Source organism: Lupinus angustifolius, chromosome LG10 (genome assembly GCF_001865875.1).
Source record: "Lupinus angustifolius cultivar Tanjil chromosome LG10, LupAngTanjil_v1.0, whole genome shotgun sequence".
In the NCBI taxonomy this organism is placed as follows: domain Eukaryota; kingdom Viridiplantae; phylum Streptophyta; class Magnoliopsida; order Fabales; family Fabaceae; genus Lupinus; species Lupinus angustifolius.
Window position 1 is genome coordinate 5,517,965 of NC_032018.1, and position 22,266 is coordinate 5,540,230.

General features: G+C 33.7%; 2 protein-coding genes and 1 non-coding gene across 4 annotated transcripts; 2 read left to right on the top strand and 1 right to left on the bottom strand.

Moving 5' to 3' along the window:
- On the top strand, positions 3,438-7,653 carry LOC109357813 (UDP-glucuronate:xylan alpha-glucuronosyltransferase 2-like). Of its 2 annotated transcripts, none has more exons than XM_019601870.1 (4): positions 3,438-3,862; positions 4,076-4,709; positions 6,161-6,728; positions 7,251-7,653. In XM_019601870.1, exons 1-4 carry the CDS (start codon positions 3,671-3,673, stop codon positions 7,639-7,641), a joined length of 1,785 nt encoding a protein of 594 aa, XP_019457415.1. In that variant the 5' UTR covers positions 3,438-3,670; the 3' UTR covers positions 7,642-7,653. The 2 variants fall into 2 exon arrangements, with proteins under 2 accessions (XP_019457415.1, XP_019457416.1); XM_019601871.1 differs by having other exon boundaries at positions 3,439-3,862; positions 4,157-4,709.
- On the bottom strand, positions 5,511-5,583 carry TRNAR-CCU. The gene has a single exon. It is a non-coding gene; the product is annotated as a tRNA-Arg (tRNA).
- On the top strand, positions 14,628-20,152 carry LOC109357796 (protein WEAK CHLOROPLAST MOVEMENT UNDER BLUE LIGHT 1-like). Its single transcript, XM_019601847.1, has 3 exons — positions 14,628-14,819; positions 16,187-17,103; positions 17,832-20,152. Exons 2-3 carry the CDS (start codon positions 16,219-16,221, stop codon positions 19,671-19,673), a joined length of 2,727 nt encoding a protein of 908 aa, XP_019457392.1. The 5' UTR covers positions 14,628-14,819; positions 16,187-16,218; the 3' UTR covers positions 19,674-20,152.

A 22,266-nucleotide genomic window follows, 5' to 3' on the forward strand; every position in this document is an offset into this window, starting at 1 on the left:
TGTAATGTAATGAATATGGAAAACATATTCTGAATATGCGCATTATGTTTGATGTTTATAAAATCATGAATTGTATTGTCACATGAGACAAGTGGGAGAATGTAAGAAATATGCCTCTTGTGACATGAATGGATATATCATTTCATTGTTTCATGACATAACTCTTGGATGAAGAGTCATCAATGAAATGTTAAGACTCTTGGAAAAGAGCCTATATATAGTGCTTGAAGGAAGCACTATACTAACAAGAAAAAAGGACCATAAACATTGTCCCTATCTCTGCCCATAAAGATTGTGCTATCAGCCATCACTTAAGGAAGAGCATAGTAAGAACGGGAAGGAGATAGAAAAGTTACTCTATAAACCAAGAACACCAAACAACAACTAAATGGAGGATCGTATCGCCATAGGGAAAGGTTAGTAATCTGTAACTATTCTTATGGATGTGAAAACTATGATTTCTTAAGATCCAATTATACATGACTTCAAATAAAGTTTACATAACAAAGAATAAGAACGCCTATGAATAGAATTTGATGCAACAAACAAACAAATTATAAGTAATCATGTCATGACTTCATAATCATATGATAATGTGCCTATGGAAAACTAATTGAAGAAAACTAATTTATAAAGAGTAAATATGACATTTTTAAGATGAAAAAATGGGTTTGAGTTGGAGAGTTATATGAAGCTATATCCTAGATAGGGGAGGGAAATGTGTCATGTGATACTAAAGAGAGTAAAGCTTGATAGATGATGAGAGTTTTGAAGAGAATATTGAATTTTTTCTTGTCCAATAAAATGTATTGTTCTTTGAGAGAAAAATGTATGCACTGACAACGTATAAATTTTATATATTGTCACTTCATCATCTACCATTCATATATAATCTTCGTTAACTCTTTAAAAAAGTAATCTAATTGAATGATGGATGATGTAGTGAATGTGTATAAATATTTATACTAACAATACGCATGCATAAATATTACACTCTTATGCTTAAGTTTTGTTGTTGAATGTTGAAATATACCAAAAAATATATCTATAATAATTTTTTTTAAATATTTGAGGGGGGCAACTGCCCCCACCTGTCCTAGGGAAGATCTGCCCCTGATTATATATGATATTACAATGTTGTCCGGTCTGACCGGACGGCCTAACTGGTTAAACCGGTTAGAACCTATACTTGACTTCTTCCGGTTTGATGTCCGGCTCAGGTTTCATAATATTGTTTAGTACTTTAAAATAAAAATGTGACCGAGATACACTCAGTAGTGTTAATAATAGGCAAATATAGGCATATAGCACAGCACGTTATCAATGTATATGTGTTGTCATCTATTTTTATAATACAAAATTTCATGAATACCAATATATTAGTATTACAATTTAGAAAAGTAGAATAAGCTTTGCTGACTTTGTTCGACTTATTAATCTCCTTGTGGTTTTTTAGCACATCACGTGATTCTTGCCAAATTAGGAAACCTACCAGAATTTGTCTTCAGTGTTTTTATTTTTTTAAAAAATCATTTGTGATTTTAATTCTACACACAACATCATTGTTTGGTGTTCTTTCTTTCTCTTTAAAGACGTGTTGGTAGTTTGGATTTGCACCAAGGAAAAAAATCATTGGCGCACTTTATTAGTCTTGATCCTCTTTTATAATGGAGAGACAAATTAATTTTTAATAGTCATAATTTTAAAATATAAGCAATATAATTTTAAATAAATTTAATAAAACTATATCCCTCTTCTCTTCTTCACCCTTTCCCTACTCCCAACCAAACTCAACAAACTCTCTCTCTATTGTATTTCTTATCTCTAGATTCAGCTTTTAAATCTTTGTATCTGTTTAGAATAAAAAAACATTTTAAACACAACCAATCGACATAGTTCTTTCTTCTTCTTCAATTTCCCAATTGAAATTTTGAAGTATCTATGGGACTTGACGCGTTCAGATTTCTAAAACTAGACATTGCAATTTTGTATTTTTTTTGTTTTCTACACAACTGCTGTTTCAAACATTCCTTTCCCAACAAAATAAGAAACATAAAAAGTTATACATATGGATACTAAACTATAAAAGTACTATATGTATATAAATAATAGGACTCCTTTAGCCTTATCCTGGTTGAACTACTTTTGCTACGGTTGGAAGACCAAAACCGGAAATGAGTATCAATATTGGGAGAGAAAGAGTTTGGTTGTGGGTTACTGTAAAAGTCTCTAGAAGAGAAGATGAATATGGTTTGAATTAATTTATTTAAAATTATATTGTTTTATATTTTAAAATTCTAACCATAAAAAATTAATGTGTTACATATACTAATCTTATTATAGCATTGGCCTCTCCATTATAGGAGAAGATCCAGACTAGCGCTTTAGGGATGAGAGGATTTCATTCTTATTCTACCCAGGAAAAAAATCAACCATAATATTTTTAACGATCTATTTGCAAGTTGAATTTTAAAAAATGAGAGAAAGACAAAATTATCTCACAAATATATTTTATGATTCTCAACTTTTTATTTCCTCTTCCTTCCTATTCAAAATTCAACTCATAAATAGACTCTATAACAATTATTCCATGAATATTCTTCTCTTATAAACTCTTCCATTCATATTATATTTCCCTAATATTTAATATGAGACTTCTCATTTAATAAACTCAACAATGTATTACCATTTTTTGATTAATCAAAAATATAATTCTTCATTTAATAATTAATTATTCATCAATGAATAAGAAAGAAACATTATCGGTAAACAACTTACATTTTCCCATGTACTGGTATGTGCAATTTCTTTGATTTGCTTTACTATTTTTTAGGGTAGAATAAGGATTGCCATGATTGATACACCACCCTCTAAGGGTTTAGGGTCATAGTTTCACAAATGGATTGATTCACCTCCTTACAAACTAGTAATAATGTACCATGGTCCTATAAAAGTCATAGATGACCTAAATGAGTTACTCTAATCATTCAAAATGAAGACGTGGGGACTAATACGTGATACCCAACCTTTCTTAATGGCTGTACCCGTTCAAAATATGCACTGATTGGTGTGTTATGTAGTGACATGCAACCTACTAACATATTTTATATCAATCATGAACAAAATGTCCATAAATACTTAATCATTATATATGAAGAGAATTGGTGAATGAGCTTCACATGTCATGGACAAATATTCATTATCTTATATTTCCATCATTCCATGTAGGAAAATGATATAGCAACTAATTAGTTGTTGGAGAACTTGTCCACCTGCTCTTAATACAATTCCAATTTTATATTGCTATGTCCTAATCTGTTAGTTGAGTTGCTGTTTTTTCTACTTTACCCTTCTCTAGTGATTCTGAAATGATTGTAAGACACGAGAAACATATTATTGATATTTTGGTCATTTTAAATTTGTTTATAAATTTTAGGTGCCTACCAGCTTGAAATACAAATGAAGTAATTTTGCTATGGTGCTAAGTAAATACACAACAAAGGAAAAGGACACACTGAGCTATGTGAATGGTGGTCTTTGCTTTGAGATTTTCTCATAATTCTCCAACAACTACTTCCAAATCCTTGTACCTTAAACTAATTAATCATCATAATTTTTTCCTTAAACTAATTAATACTTGCTCCTGTTGCTAATATAATTTCCTCTAGGGATGAAAGCTTCAAGTTTTCAAAAGATGGCGAAAACAACACCATCTAAAGCTTTTATTATCAGATTCAATTTGGTGTGTCTTGCCATCTTCCTTAGTGTTTATGCAACCCTTCTTCTCCGTCCATCTTCGCCAGTGTATTTCAACAATGCAGCCTCCCTTGTTAGGTGCTCCTTGCGTGAATGTCATAACAAGGTAAGGTGATCCACCTCTAATGATGTCCCCTTATTCTTCTTAGTTAATGTACCAATAACTCATTTCTTCTACTAATAAGTCATTTCTTCTTGTCATTAATGTGGTCATAATGATAATCACAATTGTTGATCACAATTTAAAACCATAATTCACACGTGTGCACATGTTTTATACTTTTTCTTTGTCATATTTGTTTATTTTTCAAACTTGTAGGTAGAAAAGAGCATTAAAATGAAAGCAGTATTGGAAGAACCTCGAGTAAAACCTGAAAGCCCAAAGAAGCACCAGACAAAGATAGAGATGCCTAGTTTCTTTAGTAAAATAGGGAAAGGATTGAAGATTGGAATGGTGAATATGGATGAATATGATGTGAGTGAATGGAGCACAAAAGGAGAAGCAACACCTATATACTTTGAAAGCGTATCACATTTTTTCAACTGGACAGATTTATTTCCTGAATGGATAGATGAGGAAGAAGAGAATGATGTTGCATCATGTCCTGAGATACCTATGCCAGAGTTTGCACAATATGAAAGCATGGATGTAATAGTAGCCAAGCTACCATGCATGTACCCTAAAGAAGGGTGGGGAAGGAATGTGTTTAGGTTACAAGTTCATCTTATTGCAGCAAACATGGCTGTGAAGAAAGGGAAGAAGGATTGGAAATGGAAGACCAAAGTGGTTTTGTGGAGTAAGTGTAGACCAATGATGGAGCTTTTTAGATGCAATGATTTGGTTAAGCATGAAGGTGATTGGTGGTATTATGAGGTTGATGCGAAGAGGTTGGAACAGAAGGTTTCTTTGCCTGTTGGGTCATGCACCTTGGCTTTGCCTCTATGGGAACAAGGTATGTTATACATTCAAATTTTCATATATGTTGTTTCCCTTTTATTTATTACATGATAATTACACAATAATAATGATCAAGTGAGTGATGATTACTAATAGAGTAAATACTATGTACATCGCTCTCATTTTGCTAATAACATTGCCCTGAGTGAGCACAATATATATAGTTAAGGGTCTCAAAATGTAAAATTATTGTTTCAAAATAATATATTTAATAAAATAAGAATAACATTTCTATTTCTTTTCTGTTTCATATCACTTACCTCAATGAGAATGTTTCAAAACTCACATTCTTATTGAATGTAAGTTGAATTCTTACTAATTGGACTAATATTTATTAAGTTCAAGGTCTCTTAGATCTATAAGCATTTAGTGATGTAAATTACATAAAGTCCTCAGATTAGTAGAGTAAGATTCAAACTCACATGGATGAGTTGAATTCTTACTGATTAGAGTAACGTTTGTAGACACACATCTCAATTTAGACAAGATAAAAAACTTAAAGCTCAATCTCCGTAACAACTAACAAGTTTAACTAAAAAAACATTACATGGATGAGTTGAATTCTTACTGATTAGAGTAACTTTTGTAGACACACATCTCAATTTATACAAGATAAAAAACTTAAAGCTCAATCTCCGTAACAACTAACAAGTTTAACTAAAAAAACATTACATGGATGAGTTGAATTCTTACTGATTAGAGTAACTTTTGTAGACACACATCTCAATTTATACAAGATAAAAAACTTAAAGCTCAATCTCCGTAACAACTAACAAGTTTAACTAAAAAAACATATCGCGCCAGGTAGGGGTCGAACCTACGACTTTCTGCTTAGGAAACAGACGCTCTATCCACTGAGCTACAGGCGCTTGGTGCTGGTTGATTTCACATATACTTTATATGTATCATGTGATAAGAATATCAAAACATTTATATAATAAAATATAATTGTCATTTTGCTTTTTGCTTTGCTGATGAGTCTAAATCTTTTTGTGTATACAAATTTGGTCTCTGGCAAATATAAAAATAGAAAAATAATATATCTACTAGTAGTGTATGAGTTCTATATATTATTATTAGATAATTCATTATTCATATTTAATTATTATTAATTTTTCATAATGATATTTATACTTCTAAACTATATATAAAGTCAAAAATACAAAATAACTACCATGCCATAATTTTTCACATTCTAAAATTATCATTTTGTAACTCCTCCGGTAATAATCATCATAAACTTTCAAATAAAATAATACATATGAAAAAAATAAGAATGCGAGTCGATATACACAAAGTGTCGATCTACACAAAGTGTCGATCTACACACTAGTACTGATAGATAAATATCATTTATCATCTCGTGTTTAGTCTATATATCTTTTAATAATTAAATATGAGTAATATATATATAAAACTTTTAAACATGTTAATTTTATTTTCCAGGAATCGACAAAGTATATGACTTGTCCAAAATCAAACGAAGCGTAACAAGCATGTCTAGAGCAAAACGTGAAGCCTATGCAACAGTGCTCCACTCTTCTAATAGCTATGTTTGTGGTGCAATTACTTTAGCACAAAGCCTCCTTCAAACTGGAACCAAACGTGATCTCATTCTCCTCATCGACACTTCAATCTCCACTGCCAAACGCCGCGCACTCGCCACAGCCGGCTGGAAAATCCGATTCATTTCTCGGATTCGAAATCCCAAAGCCAAGAATGGTACATATAATGAGTATAACTACACCAAGTTTCGTTTGTGGCAGTTAACTGATTATAACAAAATCATTTTCATTGATGCTGATATCATTGTACTTCGAAACCTTGATATTCTCTTTCATTTCCCTCAAATGTCTGCTGTGGGGAATGATCAATCTATATTTAACTCTGGTGTTATGGTCATTGAACCCTCCAATTGCACGTTTCAAGTTCTTATGGATCTTCGAGATGATGTTGTTTCATATAATGGGGGTGATCAAGGGTTTCTTAACGAGATCTTTGTGTGGTGGCACAGGTTAGTTTATTGGTGCTTAACTTAAGTATTTTAGCTTTTAACATTATATTATCAAACTGCCACCCGTTATATTATCAAATAGTTGCATATTAAATGACTAGTTTTAAAAAAAATGTTCACAAAAGTAAAAAAAAAATTGTAGCCTAAAATAACCTATCAGACTACTATAGTATAAAACTATTGCCTGAGAACTGATTTTTTTACATTTGACAATGACTATTAGTTATTGCCATAAGTCAAAAGTGTTGTATTAGAAGTAATTTTAACTTCTTTTTTTTGTACTATTAAAAATATCTTTCAAGTTCGGTAAAAAACTAATTTTTTTAGCACAAAAGTAATTTTAGCTTCTTTAATAATTTATTGTGCAAGTGCTTAATTAGGTTTTTATCTAATCACATTAGTCTATATACACTTTCCCATTATCTTCATTAAGTAACATCTTACTCCAAATTTCAATTTTCATTATTTTTTTGTCTCAACTCTTTTAACTTCCACTAACCCTTGTCATGTTTCTAACCACAGGTTGCCAAGGAGAGTAAATTTCTTGAAGAATTTCTGGGCTAACACAACCTTGGAAGCAAGAGTGAAAAATGGTTTGTTCGGTGCAGACCCACCCAAGTTGTATGCCATTCATTACCTAGGTTTGAAACCATGGAATTGCTACAGGGACTATGATTGTAACTGGGACATAGAAGACCAAAGGGTTTATGCAAGTGACGTGGCACACCAAAGGTGGTGGAAGTTGCATGATGGAATGCATGAGAGGTTGAAGAGTATGTGTAGGTTAACTACAAAACGTAGGATTGAGTTGAATTGGGATAGGATGAAAGCTCGCAAGTTGGGATTACCGGATGAACATTGGAAGATTAATATTACTGATCCTAGAAAATCTGAATCTCTTTTGATGGATTAAATTTTGCACAAATTCTTCTTTGTTTCATCTATTTCGGTTCTAAGATATATTTAAATGTTAAGTTTCACATTGATGAAAATGTGATTTCTCACTTCCTCTTCCATGACATTGTAATACCAAGTCTATGGCATGGAGGAGGGAGCTTTTAGGTTTAGTTTATGTATGATTAATGATATATATTTACATCAAAAATCATTTCATATATATATGTTTAGTTCATTTTTAACATTGTATTTTCAAACTCTGTCCCATTAGATTATAGAAGTTTTTCTTTCAGTTGTATTATATATATACACGTACATATTGGATTAAATTTAAACACATTTTCCTTTATGGACCCAAAAAACTAAATATGTTTTTGCTAACAACAATTTCTTTTGTTTGGGATTATCACTTAACGACAAAGTTTTGCCCAACCATTTTATATTGACTGATCAATGGTCACTATCGTTCTCACTTCCCAAGTTTCTACTTCGCAACAACTGAATAAATAATTGGGTAGAATAAAAGGCAAAGAATTTGAAGCCATTATGGTGAAATTGGTGGAACAAACCAATATGTAGGTATACCTACTGAAGAAGTTGTGCCCGAAAAATCACCTTCTCTCCGCCTAAAATAGAATAATAATATTAGTTCAGGTAAAAGATGTATAGTGTATGAGTTTTATAGATTGTCAGTCTATCATTTACAATTTATATTTAATTATTATTCACTTTTAAAAAAAATACAAATGAATGGTAAATAATATAGTGAATATGTAAAAAAAATTACACTAAAAGTATATAGATAATACACTCTAAGGGGAGAGAATAGCAATATAATATAATTCCCAAAAGGCCAAAAGAATTGCTAATATGATTTTGAGAAAAACATATACGCAATTATATTATAAGAGTTTTTGCATTGTCATTAATGTTGAAATGTATTGTATCAATATAAATAATAATGTATGTAAGTATGTGAAATTGTATTGTTAAGTTAGTTCTAACTAAGTTATTAGTTCTAACTAAGTTATTAGTTCATAGTAACAAAATGGGTTAGTTGGTTAGTTAGTTTAGATGTTAGGGTAGTTAATTTTTTTCCCTTCTATAAAAAGATTAGTGTGTAACTGTTCAAAATGAATAGTAGATAATTTACTATTTGTATATAAATCTTTACACAATGTTAGTTTTTATATATTACACGCAATGAATTTATATAATTATTTGGTTCCTTCTGATGTAAAATGGTTTTGAGGAAAAATACTAATAACTCATCCCATGTAGTATGGTTTATATAATTATTTGGTTCCTTTTCAAACCAAAAAACAAGCAATGTTTTTCTTCTACTTCTTCGATCCTCCAAGGTAGCAGTTAGAAAATTCATCTGCTTTCATCAGTCCTATTTAGGGGAAAATTTATGTGGATAGTATAGTTTGATTATACTATTCTACGTTTGGGGTAACTTTTAAATTAATTTTAGGAATGAGGTAGTTTTTGTGGATCTTGTGGATGTGGTCCACGATTTCACCAAAGTCGTGGATGGGAAATGTGATTTCCCATCAATCTCATGGACCAGATCCACGATTTTCTTACACACTCTCTCTCCTCAATGCATGAGTTCCATAGTCGCGTACACCATGCACGAGATTGCATGGGATATGTGATTTTTGAATTTTCCCTTTACACCAATATGATATTGTTATTTATTGTTTTAGGAGTTTGTTTTATAGTGTGAGTTTTTAAAAAAGTTAAGATTTATGATTTGTAGTGTATAAAAATAATATGTTAAATTAAAATTGTAAAATTTAATTGAATATGATAATTTTACTAAAGTGTTAGTTTTATGGAATTTGGTTAAAGTTTTTGATATTTTTTAACATTTATTGTAGATGCATAAATTGAAATAATAAAACAATTTCATAGAAATGAGATTGATAATTATATTAGGAATTCGAAAATGATTATATTAAAAAAACAGAACGAGAATAGAAATTCCTAATGGCGTCAATAAAATGATGTTCCACATCCAGATGTCTTCCTCATTCGAGGTGGTTGGACTCTTAGTTGTTGTTGTGATTGATGTTGTCTTCCATCTCTAACTACTTGTGGCTGCTCCTCATCTTCGTCGTCATCATCTTCATCATCTTCACCGTCTTCGTTAGGTTGTGAAGGCATTGTCGGTTGATAATATTGTTGAGAGTTGAATGCCGATAATGAAGTATTTGCAGTAGTGTCAAACATTGATGACATTCCTTGAAATTGCGAAGAAGATGCTAAGTGAGAGAAAGAGTAGTCACCCATTGCTCTGAAACCTCCAAACCTAAAGGGCTGTTGTTGTTGTTGTTGTTGTTGAGGAGCAGGAGTTTGAGCGTATGCATACAGATAAGTATCCATCTGAGTTTGACTCTCATAATGTTGCTGAAACTCAGGTGCAACATGCATTTGAAACTATTGTGTAGGAGGAACTTGAGAAGTACTTGAGAAGAAGGCGGTTGGAAGTAGTTGAGCAAACGCTTCTATCATCTCATTACAGTTTAGGTAGACGTCATTCAGTGACTGCAACGGATTCAGAAACACATTTGTAGGAGCACGCCTATCCCGAATCATTTTAATAAAATTATACTGAAAAAAGTCGAAAAAATTAGAATGTTAGAATATGTCAATACAATTGAAAATAAAATAGAAATAGAAAATTTCCTATTCTTACCGATCAGGCCGAATATGCTCTGTCTGGAGAAATGTACTTCCTTGTCCTTTGCAAGTACCACTGCATATACTGTGAGTACTGATGCAAATAGTGGTCATCGGGAAAACCATTTACCACCTAGTTTTCTCGGTTATTCCAAATTTGAATCCACTGGTTATGCTTTTGTGGCCAGTTCTTGTCATTTTTTCAACGTAGATCCATCTTGTGTTGTTTCTCCAGATTAATGGGATCTTCTGGAATGAGTTGTTGTAGACCAAACTGCCTCATCACCCAATCAGCAACACGCCACTCAACAAGTGTAAAGCAAATGAGTAGCACACGTGCTCTGGCTATATTAGGTATGGGACTCACATAGGTAATGTTCGTATATGTGGTCCTGACAAACTAATATATAAAAAAAAATAGTAATGAATTAGTATAAAAAATAGAAATAATAATAAATAAATTAATAATAACAAATTACATAAATTACCTCATCAATGCGCAAACGATCCAACATTGGCCGTGCATGGTTTTCTAGCCCTAACCTTAGCATGGGCCAATATCGTGGCTGACATCCACGACTTTCATTAAAGTCGTTGACTCGGTCCACGATTTATATTTAAAACTCTACACAAATCTTGTGGGTCAGGTCCACGAGATTCATTAAAAACCTAATTCTGCATCAATGTCGTGGGTGTTGTCCACAAGTTTCTTTAAATTATGGTGAATCTCGTGGGTGCAGTCCACGAGTTTATTTAAAGTTTTTTTGGTAAACAGAAATTTTTAAAATGTAATTAAGATGTGTATTTATTTTGGTATTAATTAGTGTAATTATTTTGGTAACCGAAAATTTTAAACGTAATTAATGGGTGTAATCATTTAGGTTTTAATGAGTGTAATTATTTAGGTTTTAATGACTGTAATTATTTAGCTTTTAATTAGTGTAATTATTTAGGTTTGAATATATTACACAAGTTAATGTTACACAAATTAGAACTTCAATATATTACACAAATTGTAACATTACATAAGTTAGTTTTACCTTGAACTTATAAATGAACATTTCTTCTTATTGTGTCATTCACTCCTACACCACCCACATTTTTTAATTTGTTGGGATTGAGAATCATCAATTTCATTGTGTATGCGTGTAGTTTATGGTTTTCAGGTACGGTTCCTATGTATAAGGAGATTGGGAATGAAGGTTGTATCTAAATAAGGAGGTCAATATTCTTCATTTCCAATGGGTTGAAACTCATGTCCAAAAACCTTCTACAAGTTCTCTAACCTATAAATTGGTGAGATAAACTGCCCATAATCTATGTTCAATGATGCACAAGTAGCAACAACATGAGAACATGAAAATTTAAGTGATTGAAATTCTCCACAATCACACCAATTTTTGATTAGTCTCACTGTGTATACTCTTGAGTATCGACTACTACTGGTATCAGCAACTTCAACCTCCGAGACTCCTGATTCCCGTGAATAACTTCGTACTATTTGACATGTAGCTTTTCAATTCTTCGCAATAGACATGACATGCCCTTATCATGTTAGTTGCTTCATTTCTATGGTGTATAAACAATGAGTTCAGTCTATGATATGTTGCTTTAACAAGTGCAGTAATTGGCGAGGCTCATGCTCCTTTCAGAACGACATTAGTACATTCTGCCAAGTTCGTCATCATATGGCCGTACCGTCTCCCATCATCATATGATTGCGTCCATTTTTCTTTTGGGATCTTATCTAACCAAGCTGCTGCCCTCGAATTCTTTTAACGCAATAGAGTAAACATTCGCTCGAATCGATGCCACATCAATTCATACCCTATAACAAGTTTATTAATATTAACATAAATCACATAAACAAAGAATTTAACATAAATCACATAAATTTCAATACATACCCATTTCAATGACTTTTTCTTTCATATTATTATCTCGGAACTTCTTGTTGAAATTGCTAGCAACATGACGAATACAATATACAGATTGAGCATCACATCATTGTGGGAGCTCAGTACGAAGTGCACCCAACAAACCTGTACCCTATATGATATTATACAAATATTCGGTTGTGGGGTAACATATGTCCGAAGATTGTAGAAAAATCATTCTCATGCTTCTTTGGTCTCTCCTTCCATAATGGCAAATGCTACTGAAAATATACGTCTATTATCATCTTGTGAACTAGCTATTAGCAATGTTCCAGTAAAAAATGTGCCATCCACTTGAAGGATTGGTTTGCAAAAAGCAAATCCTTCAATGCATGGCTTGAAAGCCCAAAATACCCTAGCAACAATTAAAGTACTACATTCTTCATGGTTAGATGTTGAATATCTTACAATTGTATCTTGTGCATAATATTGGACAATATTCAACCAACGAGGTAAATCCTTGTACGATCCCTCATAATCACCATAAAATCCTTGTACGATTCCTCCTAATCACCATAAATTTGGGACATTGCTATTTGTTTAGCAGTGCAAGCCTTCCTATATGTCACCGTATAACCAAAACGAGTGACTACCTCTTTAACTAATGTTTTAATTGGTATACCATAATCTACATATACTAGTTGAACAATGCAGTTTGTGATGAAAAATGAGTTCAATTTCTTGTGATCTTGAGAAATATTAGTGGATGCACAAGTGTTTCTTCCACTAATTTTTCTAATCTCCCAAATATCACGCTTCACACTTTTAGTCCGAATTCTCCATTCATACCCAACACCATAATATTTACATTTTGCAACATATCTATCTGGATTAGACTCATCCACATGGTAATCAACAAAATTCCTAATATGAAATTATTTTATAGCATTTATTGTTGCTTCCTTTGAGTCAAATTGCATACCAACAAAGAGATCATTATCCACATCAGTACTTATGTGAGTACTTCTATATGGAAAATCTTGTCCAGACTGATAATCAATGCTGACGAGAAAAGATGAAAGAGTATCATATGTTATGCTAACCGGTCCACTAGTAATAATCTGAACATCATCATCATTATCACATAGCTCAATGTCTTTCTCATCACTAAAATCACTAACAATATCTCTAATAATTATCATCTACATATAAACATACAATATAAACATACATTAAAATATAAACATACAATATTTACATTTAAACATACATTAACATTAAATAAAATTAACACAAGTAAATGAACTGAAAAATATAAAGAATTTTTAGTTACCTTCAATAATCACACTTCTTCAATTACGAATTATCCTAAATATTTCTCGTACGTTTTCTTCCTCCGCTGTGGTTTGAGTCGGGATGAGGATGTATATATGCTGTTTGGATATTGTGGATCCAAGACACGACTTGCATCTCATGTCCTTGGTCCACGAGAATTGCATGAAACTCGTGTACCGGGTCCACGACATTGCCATGAAACTCGTGTCCCTGGTGCACGACTTATAGGAAGGCTAACACTGTGTAAAAAATCGTCAGTGTGGTCCAAAAGATTGGTGGGAAATCGCATTTTCCATCCATGACTTTGTTAAAATCGTGGACCTCATTCACGAGATCGATAAAAAATATCCCATTTCCATAATTAATTCAAAAGTTACTCCAAACATAGGATAGTGTAGTCAAACTATACTATCCACTTAAATTTTCCCTTATTTAGGACAATTGAATATTGTAGGATTTGTGACAGGGAGATAATTTTTAAGGTATCATGAATTTATAATTAGAGTAGAATTTGAAAATTCAGCAATTGATAGTGAATAAATTTTCACTATCAAGTTAGCAATGTATACTCTAACAATATTATGATAAAAATATCTTTAGTTACTCAATTAAAAATAAGGCACATCAGCACATGTCATAAGATTCATATCATTAATGTGTGTATGTGTAGCTGTTTACTTGTTATGAGTGAGTGACTTAGTAGTATAACTTAGGAGAAAAGAAAAGTTGATCAACAAGGGTAAAAAGAAGGAAAAGTTAAAAACAGAAGACAAAAAGAAATAAAGCTGGACCACCTCTAGTAACCTTGGTAGGTTTGGCTTTGGCTGACAAGGCTACGAGAGATGATGGTCAAAACTTTTGTCTTGTAACTGTAATAATAACAATACTATTTGCTTATATTACTATTATTACACACATCATTACATTATCTCATGGTGTTAGACATTTCCGGTAGTAGCCACTAGCCAGTGTTTTACAACACCAAAATGAAGAACCCACACTATTGCTTTAATAAAACTGTCTTATTGAAAATATTTCGAAATAAAGAAATCAAAGAGAAAACATAGAATCGATCTTTGTAATGTTTGTGTGACAAGATAGGCTCCATTAACTGTGCACCCTTTACCATTTCCCATGTTTTTCTCTATTCTAATTTTAGCTGCAATTTTTCCTCCTTGAATTTATTTCTGCAGAAGCTAATTTTAAATTTGTATTCTTTTTCCTCCTCAGAATTTTCAGTGATCATTAATATCTGCTAACTCTCAATCACCAGTTTGGTTTCTGTGTAATCCTGGTATGTTCTCTCTCTGCCTCCTTTTGTTATGTTTTTCTTCTTCTGCATAATCTGTTTTATTCTTTGACTTTCAATTTCTCCCTATCTATGAATACCCTGAAGCAAAAAAATCATTAAAGTTTAGTTAGCCCATGGATATAGATATAGGCATAAGTTTTCTGGTTTAAAAAGTTTGGATTAGTATTTAAGAATTGTAACTATAGCTGGATATAATTATGGACTTTATAGGAGTGGAAACAAAGCTTGGCTATAGCATATTTGTATTTTTGTAGGCTTTGCTAACTGCCATATTTGGACTTTACCATAAGATTTAGTTTTTTCTTTCCCTAGATATATACATATATATTAGAGGAGTTTTCAACAACCATGTTAAAAATTGGCAAAGCTGTGATCACTGATGCATGGGCCCCTCAACAGCAAAATATGTTCTAGTTATCCAGTATGGTTAACAATTGAAAGCTGATATATTTATTTGCATGCAAAAAAGTTTGCCAGCACAGATGATTTAATGCATAGGTCAGAAATGTTTTAGAAAAAAAGGAGTTATTGCTTTTTTGTGTCAGCATATATACTTGGTATTTATTTCTGTTGCAATTATTATCTAAAATAGTATTACTTTTTTCATGTACCTAGGTTCTATCTTCCTCTTCTGTTTTTTGTCTTTGTTTTATATGGTAATTTTGATTTTCATACATGAATGTGTATGCACATGATAAAAAAAGACTTAGAGTTCAATGTTCTGCCAATGAACATGATTTATGATAGAACATTATGACGTCGTTTGATCCATGATAAACTTGGTTGTGGTTGTTGAATGTATATGCAGAAGGAATAACTATTACCTTTTCATGTATCAAACGATTGTGTATTTTTTCTTCACTTGACTGATTTTCGTGTACTATAGGTATTTATGTAACTTCAGAAGCATACTTAACTATATGGTTGGAACTTGAAATATAAGCACTCTTGTTTGGGAAAGTAGAATTTGGAATGTTGTGTTTCATATAAGTCATTGTTTTTTGGCTTAATTTTTTAGGAACGTAGAATTCTCCATAAAGATGTCTCAATTTGTCTAGTGAACAATGTAGAAATGTGAGAAAGAGCATCATTTTAGTGTTTCAAGCAATTTGCATAAACCTTGGTCTAATTTCATTTACCCTCCCAATAAGATAATCATATGATCAGTGCTAGAAGAAAAATGAATTAAATGATATATATATATAGAAATCAATTATCTTCTGTGATTTGTTCTAGGGAGTAGCCATCATTATTTATTTCTAAGTCTAATTGGATTTACTGAAAATGTTATAAAGGCAACAATTCTCTTGTTCTTTCATATATATATTTTTGTACTACTTGTCTTTCAGATATCTTTAGCGCTCTCAACAGCTTCTTACAAATGGAGGATGTTGAAGACAAGACATGCTCAAAATCCTCTTCAATAAATGCTGGAGCTGAACTGAATTCATTGGCGAAAACCTCTAGAGAAAATGTTGAAGTGATTGTAAATCCACCTGAGAATCACTCTTCCATTGAAGCTCTCATCAACACACTTAGCAATAGTATAGTGGAGCCTGAAACTCATTTTCCAGTCACTGAGTTATCTGAATTAACAATGTCATCAAATGCTTATGAAGGTCAAGCATTAGGACAAGGTGCATATCTTCCCATCAATAATCTGGCTGCAACCTCAAATGCTACGACGGTTCATGTAATAGAACAAAGCCACCATGGTTTTGTGGCTGAAGATTCTGAACCTGGAGCCTTAGAAGATATCTTCAAGTGGCAACAGGTTGATGGTTCTGCAGTCACTTCTAACATTGATGTCGATAATCCGATGATAGATCCACCTGAAACCATGGTTACCAATGTTTACATGGATAATTCAGCTTCAAGTTCAGCCCCGTATGCTACGGCTTATATAACAGAAGAAAGCAACCAGGGAATCATAGCTGCAAATTCTGAACCTGGAACTTTACAAGCTATCCTTAAGATGAAGCAGGTTGATGATTCTAATTTCAGTGCTGGAAGCGATGCTGATTATCAAATGAAACTCTTCGCTTCGTCTCATGAAACAGAAGAGTTGAAGAATGAGGTAGATTCACCTCAAACCAAGGTGACTGATGTTGCATTTGGAGAAGTTGAGTCACCTACATTTGCCAAGCAAATGGCTGCAAGGAAAGCCCTTATTGATACAGCAGCACCATTTGAATCTGTCAAGGAAGCTGTTTCAAAGTTTGGAGGAATTGTGGATTGGAAGGCTCATAGAATGGAAACTGTGGAGGTATATCTCTCTTGCACTTATTTCCATCACTTTATTTAGCCATCATTTTCAATTTACCATCTTCACAATTTCTCTTTCAAAATATCCCTACTCTATTTGAAGAACCAAACATCCATTAGAAGATAGGCATGAGAAAAATGCTACCAAAAACATGAGAACAATAGCCTTCAGTGTTGTTTTCAGTAATAGCTGCAGTTATGACATGAATATTAGTATACAATAACCAATTCTGAAAGGTTACTTTGGTGGCTGTTTTCATGTCAGTGGTAACAATAAGAAAGTCATTATCTGCTTGAGTCAATCACAAATTTATAGGGAAAATCACACCTTAATGCAATTGTAGCGCTCATACATTTGATATATAATATGCATTTATGATTTCCTTGTGTATGAATTGATTTTGGGCAGAAATAAGGGAGGGAATTAATTACAGGTCTTGTCGCCTAATTTATGTTTTTCCTTGTGTAAAAGAATTGTTATCTTTGCAATGCAATGATATGTCTTCCATGTTTGCTTCCTACCTACCATCAACAGTAAAAACAAAAACAAAAAGGCGTTATCCCACTAGTTAGATTCATCTACATGGATCTGTTGCCATCGTACTTTGTCAAAAACCAAATAATTTATCTTTAAGGCAAGAAGATAAATTATCTGTACTCATGACTATACATACTAATATTTGTCTGATGGAACCACAATTAAGTTAGTTTTTTCCTTTGGATATACAGAAAAGCAAGATTGTAGAACAAGAACTCGGAAAAGTGCAGGAGGAGATCCCAGTGTACGGAAAAAGATCAGAGGCTTCTGAACAAGGAAAAGTCCAAGTACTTCAGGAGCTGGACAGCACTCAGAGACTCATAGAAGAACTAAAACTCAACCTAGAGAGGGCTAAAACAGAAGAACATCAGGCTAGACAAGATTCAGAACTTGCAAAGCTTAGAGTGGAAGAAATGGAGCAAGGGATTGCTGAAGATTCTAGCATTGCAGTCAAGGCGCAACTCGAGGTTGCAAAAGCAAGGTATACAGAAGCGATTACGGAGTTAACATCTGTGCGAGAGGAGCTTGACACATTGCGCAAGAAAAATGCTTCCTTGGTTGTTGAAAAAGATGGAGCTATTGGTAAAGCTGAAGAAGTTTCTGCTGCATCAAAGCAAGTAGAGAAGACAGTGGAAGATTTGACTATTGAACTAGTTTCCACAAAGGAGTCATTTGAGACTGCACATGCTGCACACATGGAAGCTGAGGAACAAAGAATAGGAACAGTCATGGCAAGAGATCAAGATTCTCTCAATTGGCAGAAGGAACTTAAACATGCAGAAGAAGAAGTCAAGATACTCAACCATAAAATCGAGTCTGCTAAGGATCTCAAATCTAAACTGGACAAAGCCTCTGCCTTGCTAGTTGATTTGAAAGCTGAATTAAGTTCTTATATGGAATCAAAGTCCGAAGGTGACGAAGAAGGAGTTTCAAAACGGGAACCAGAGAAGAAGACTCACAATGAAATACAAGCAGCAGTTGCATCAGCCAAAAAGGAACTTGAGGAAGTAAAGCTTAACATAGAGAAAGCAATTTCTGAGGTCAATCACTTAAAGGTGGCTGCAACATCATTAAAAGAAGAACTTGAACAAGAGAAATATGCTCTTGCTTCCGTTAGGCAAAGAGAGGGAATGGCGTCGATCACAGTTACGTCTCTAGAAGCTGAACTAGACAATACCAGATCAGAAATAGCTTTGGTTCAAACGAAAGAAAAACAAGGCCAAGAGACACTGGTCCAATTTCCCAGTAAACTACAACAGGCTGCTGAAGAGGCTAATCGGGCCAACTTGCTTGCCCAAGCGGTTCGCGAAGAGCTGTGGAAAGTAAAGGAGGAGGCTGACCAAGCAAAGGCTGGAGCAAGTACAATGCACAGTAGATTACACGCAACTGAAAAGGAGATAGAGTCTTCAAGGGCTTTTGAGAGGTCGGCAATCGCATCAATTAAAGCACTGAAAGAGAGTGAATCTGCTAGAAGCAACAATGAATTTGGTACATCAACTGCCGTGACACTTTCTTCGGAGGAGTACTATCAGCTTAGCAAACAAGCACACGAGGCAGAAGAGCATGCAAATATGAAGGTTGCAGCTGCTAATTCTGAGATTGATATAGCGAAGGAGTCCGAATTGAAAACCTTGGACAAGTTGAATTATGTGAATAGAGAAATAGCCGAAAGAAGGGAATCTCTGAAGATTGCAAATGATAAAGCTGAGAAGGCAAGGGAAGGAAAGTTAGCTGTAGAACAAGAACTAAGAAAATGGAGATCTGAACATGAGAAGAGAAGAAAAGCTAGTGAATTAGGCCAAGAGATTGTAAACCAGAATAAAAACCAGAAGGCTAGCCTGGATGATAGGAGTAAGGAATCTAAGAACTTGGACCAATCTCAAAATGCAGCTTTTCCTGTACAGTACTTGTCTAGTCCAAAAGCTTATGTTCATGCAAACAACAACTCAACCGTAAAGAAGAAGAAGAAGAAGTCACTTTTTCCACGGATTTTGATGTTCTTTGCTAAAAGAAAAGCACATTCAACTCGTTGAGATTACTCTATATTGAAAGGTGAAACTGTATACATTATTGTGCTGTAGTTTTCTAAACATCTCATTCTTTTGGAGATTTTAAAGTGACATGAAAGTGCTGGACTATTCCAAATTATATCACACTTGCACATGTTAATGATTGCTGCATGTATGGTTGATTGCATTAAACTGCATCTCCCTCGGCGGATTATGCATGGCCATCTGCTTGGTGCTTTATGAGGACAAGAAATGAGTTCATCATCCTTGGTAAGAAGAGAAAGTATGATGATTCTGTTTTGTATATAGGCTTATGATACATTGAACCTCAGCTTCTTGTAAATATTTGAGGTTTGATCAAGTCAAACAAAGTTTTGGAGTTTGAATGATATGGTTGGCATATTGAAGTACATTTCTATCATTGCATCAGTTCTACTTAGAATCCACAAAATCACAAGGGTCCACCTCTGTTTAGAGGGTCCCACATGAAATCACCGAATAATAGAAAATGTGTTCAGTGTGTTGCTAACATTCTTATAAGGTAAGATTATTGCGGATCTTCTGATTCTTCTCATACATGAATTTTATAGAAAAGTTGTCATCTTTAAGGAGCATTTGTTCATGAGAATGTTTTATATGTACCCTCTCTTATGGCAATGAAAAATCACTAAATGTTGGAAATACCACCAATCATATGTACCAGCAAGGGAAAAAAATGAAATCTTGTAACAAACATGGGAATACTGCATTCTCAAGTCCTTATTCTTTTTTTGATAAGGAAAATTGCATTAAAATGAGCATAAGGGGTGCACACCCAATACAAGAGAAAGATCAAAGAGAGATTTTTTTACTAGCTAAATTGATACAATTTTTGGGGTCAATGCACCAATTAGTAAACAAAATAGAAGAAGAGTTTACATATGATGAAAACCAAACCCACGATCTATTCTTGGAATAAATCCATAATATGAACATAGCTCGGGTCCTTTCCTGAGAATTTCATTCTTCATTAACCAAATTGACCACACCACCGCAAACCACAACATTCTCCAAAGGTTTAATCCTTTACCAGACACAAAAGAATCATGAAGAATGAACAAATCTACTATTGATGCAGGAACATTAACCGGAGTTTGAAGCCATGCCAAACACTCATAGTGAAGTCACAAGAGATAAATAAATGATCCATAGATTCTACTTGATTCTTGCGTAAAACACAAATCATGTCATCAATCCCACAAATGATGTTCCTTTTGAACAACTCATCCTTGTTGGATTCCTTTGTCTAACAAGTTTCCAAGCAAAACAACAAATAGAAGAAGGCACACAACTAATCCAACACTTTTTTAACACATTATCTAAAGTAGAGTTGTTATGAATCACTTCAGCCAAGTATGTGGTTTTAACCACATAGGATCCTAATGTGTCTAACCCCCATCTCTAAGAATCTGAGACATCCTTCCTACATGCATGATGATGAATCAAGTCAAACAGATTTCTTGTCAATGACTCTTGTCTGCCAAATAAATTTCTTCTCCACTGAATCTCCCAAGACCAAACCTCATTTGACCAGAAACCATTCTGAGCCACCAATGCCCTTTTATCCACAGCAAGAGAAAAAAGTCTAGGAAAAACTTCCTTGAGACTCTGCTGACCCACCCAAGTATCAAGCCAAAACAATGTTTGGTTACCATCACCGATTTCCTTCCACACATTCTCATTAAACTAGCCACCATTAACCCCGTTAAGTGAGTCCACTTTTCCGAGATCCTTCCACCATCTGGACGCGGAATTAGGAGTACGACAAAACAAATCAGTGCCATACTTGGAATTAATTACCTTCACCCAAAATGCCTCATTGTCAATAATTCTCCGCCATTTCCATTTCCCCAAAAAGGAATCATTAAACACCGAGAGATTTCGCACACCTAAACCTCCTAACTCCTTAGGCTTACAAACATCATCCCAAGCAACCCAAGCAATACCTCTATTACCATCCTTGTTACCCCAAAGGAAATTTCTCTGCAAAGAAACAATTTTTGCCAAGACCTTCTTAGGAGCTTTGTAAAGGGACAACATGTATGTAGGAATGTTTGACAACACCGAATTGATGAGAATAAGCCTTCCTCCAAAGGAAATATGCTTGCACTTCCATGAGGCAAGCCTCTTCGACACCACCTCAATCAAACACTGCCAAGTAAAAAGCCTCCTTGGATTAGCCCCAACTGGAATTCCCAAGTAAAGAAATGGAAAGGACCCAAGGTTACACGATAGGAAATTAGTTGCACCAGTAAGAAAAGAATCTGAAACCGAAATGCCAAACAAAGAACTTTTGTGGGAGTTCACTTTTAATCCAGAAATTAGTTCAAAGCACTTGAGAATGGATTTGATACACCAAAGATTTTTGACATTAGGCTTACAAACAAGAATAGTGTCATCAGCAAACTGAAGATCACACACCTCCACTCCACAACTACCAATTTTGTAACCCTCAAATAACCCAGCGCTTCTAGCATTGCGCATCAAACCAGCAAAACCTTCCGCCACCATAAGGAATAAGAAGGGTGCCATAGGATCCCCTTGACGAATGCCTCTCGAAACAGAGAAAAACTCCATT

Excerpts from the sequence above, each read along its gene's own strand:
- LOC109357813 (XM_019601870.1), top strand. The coding sequence starts at position 3,671 with ATGAAAGCTTCAAGTTTTCAAAAGATGGCGAAAACAACACCATCTAAA. Across the intron at positions 3,863-4,075 it reads TGCGTGAATGTCATAACAAG|GTAGAAAAGAGCATTAAAAT; the intron begins GTAAGGTGATCC and ends TCAAACTTGTAG. Across the intron at positions 4,710-6,160 it reads TTTGCCTCTATGGGAACAAG|GAATCGACAAAGTATATGAC; the intron begins GTATGTTATACA and ends TTTATTTTCCAG.
- LOC109357796 (XM_019601847.1), top strand. The coding sequence starts at position 16,219 with ATGGAGGATGTTGAAGACAAGACATGCTCAAAATCCTCTTCAATAAAT. Across the intron at positions 17,104-17,831 it reads ATAGAATGGAAACTGTGGAG|AAAAGCAAGATTGTAGAACA; the intron begins GTATATCTCTCT and ends TTGGATATACAG.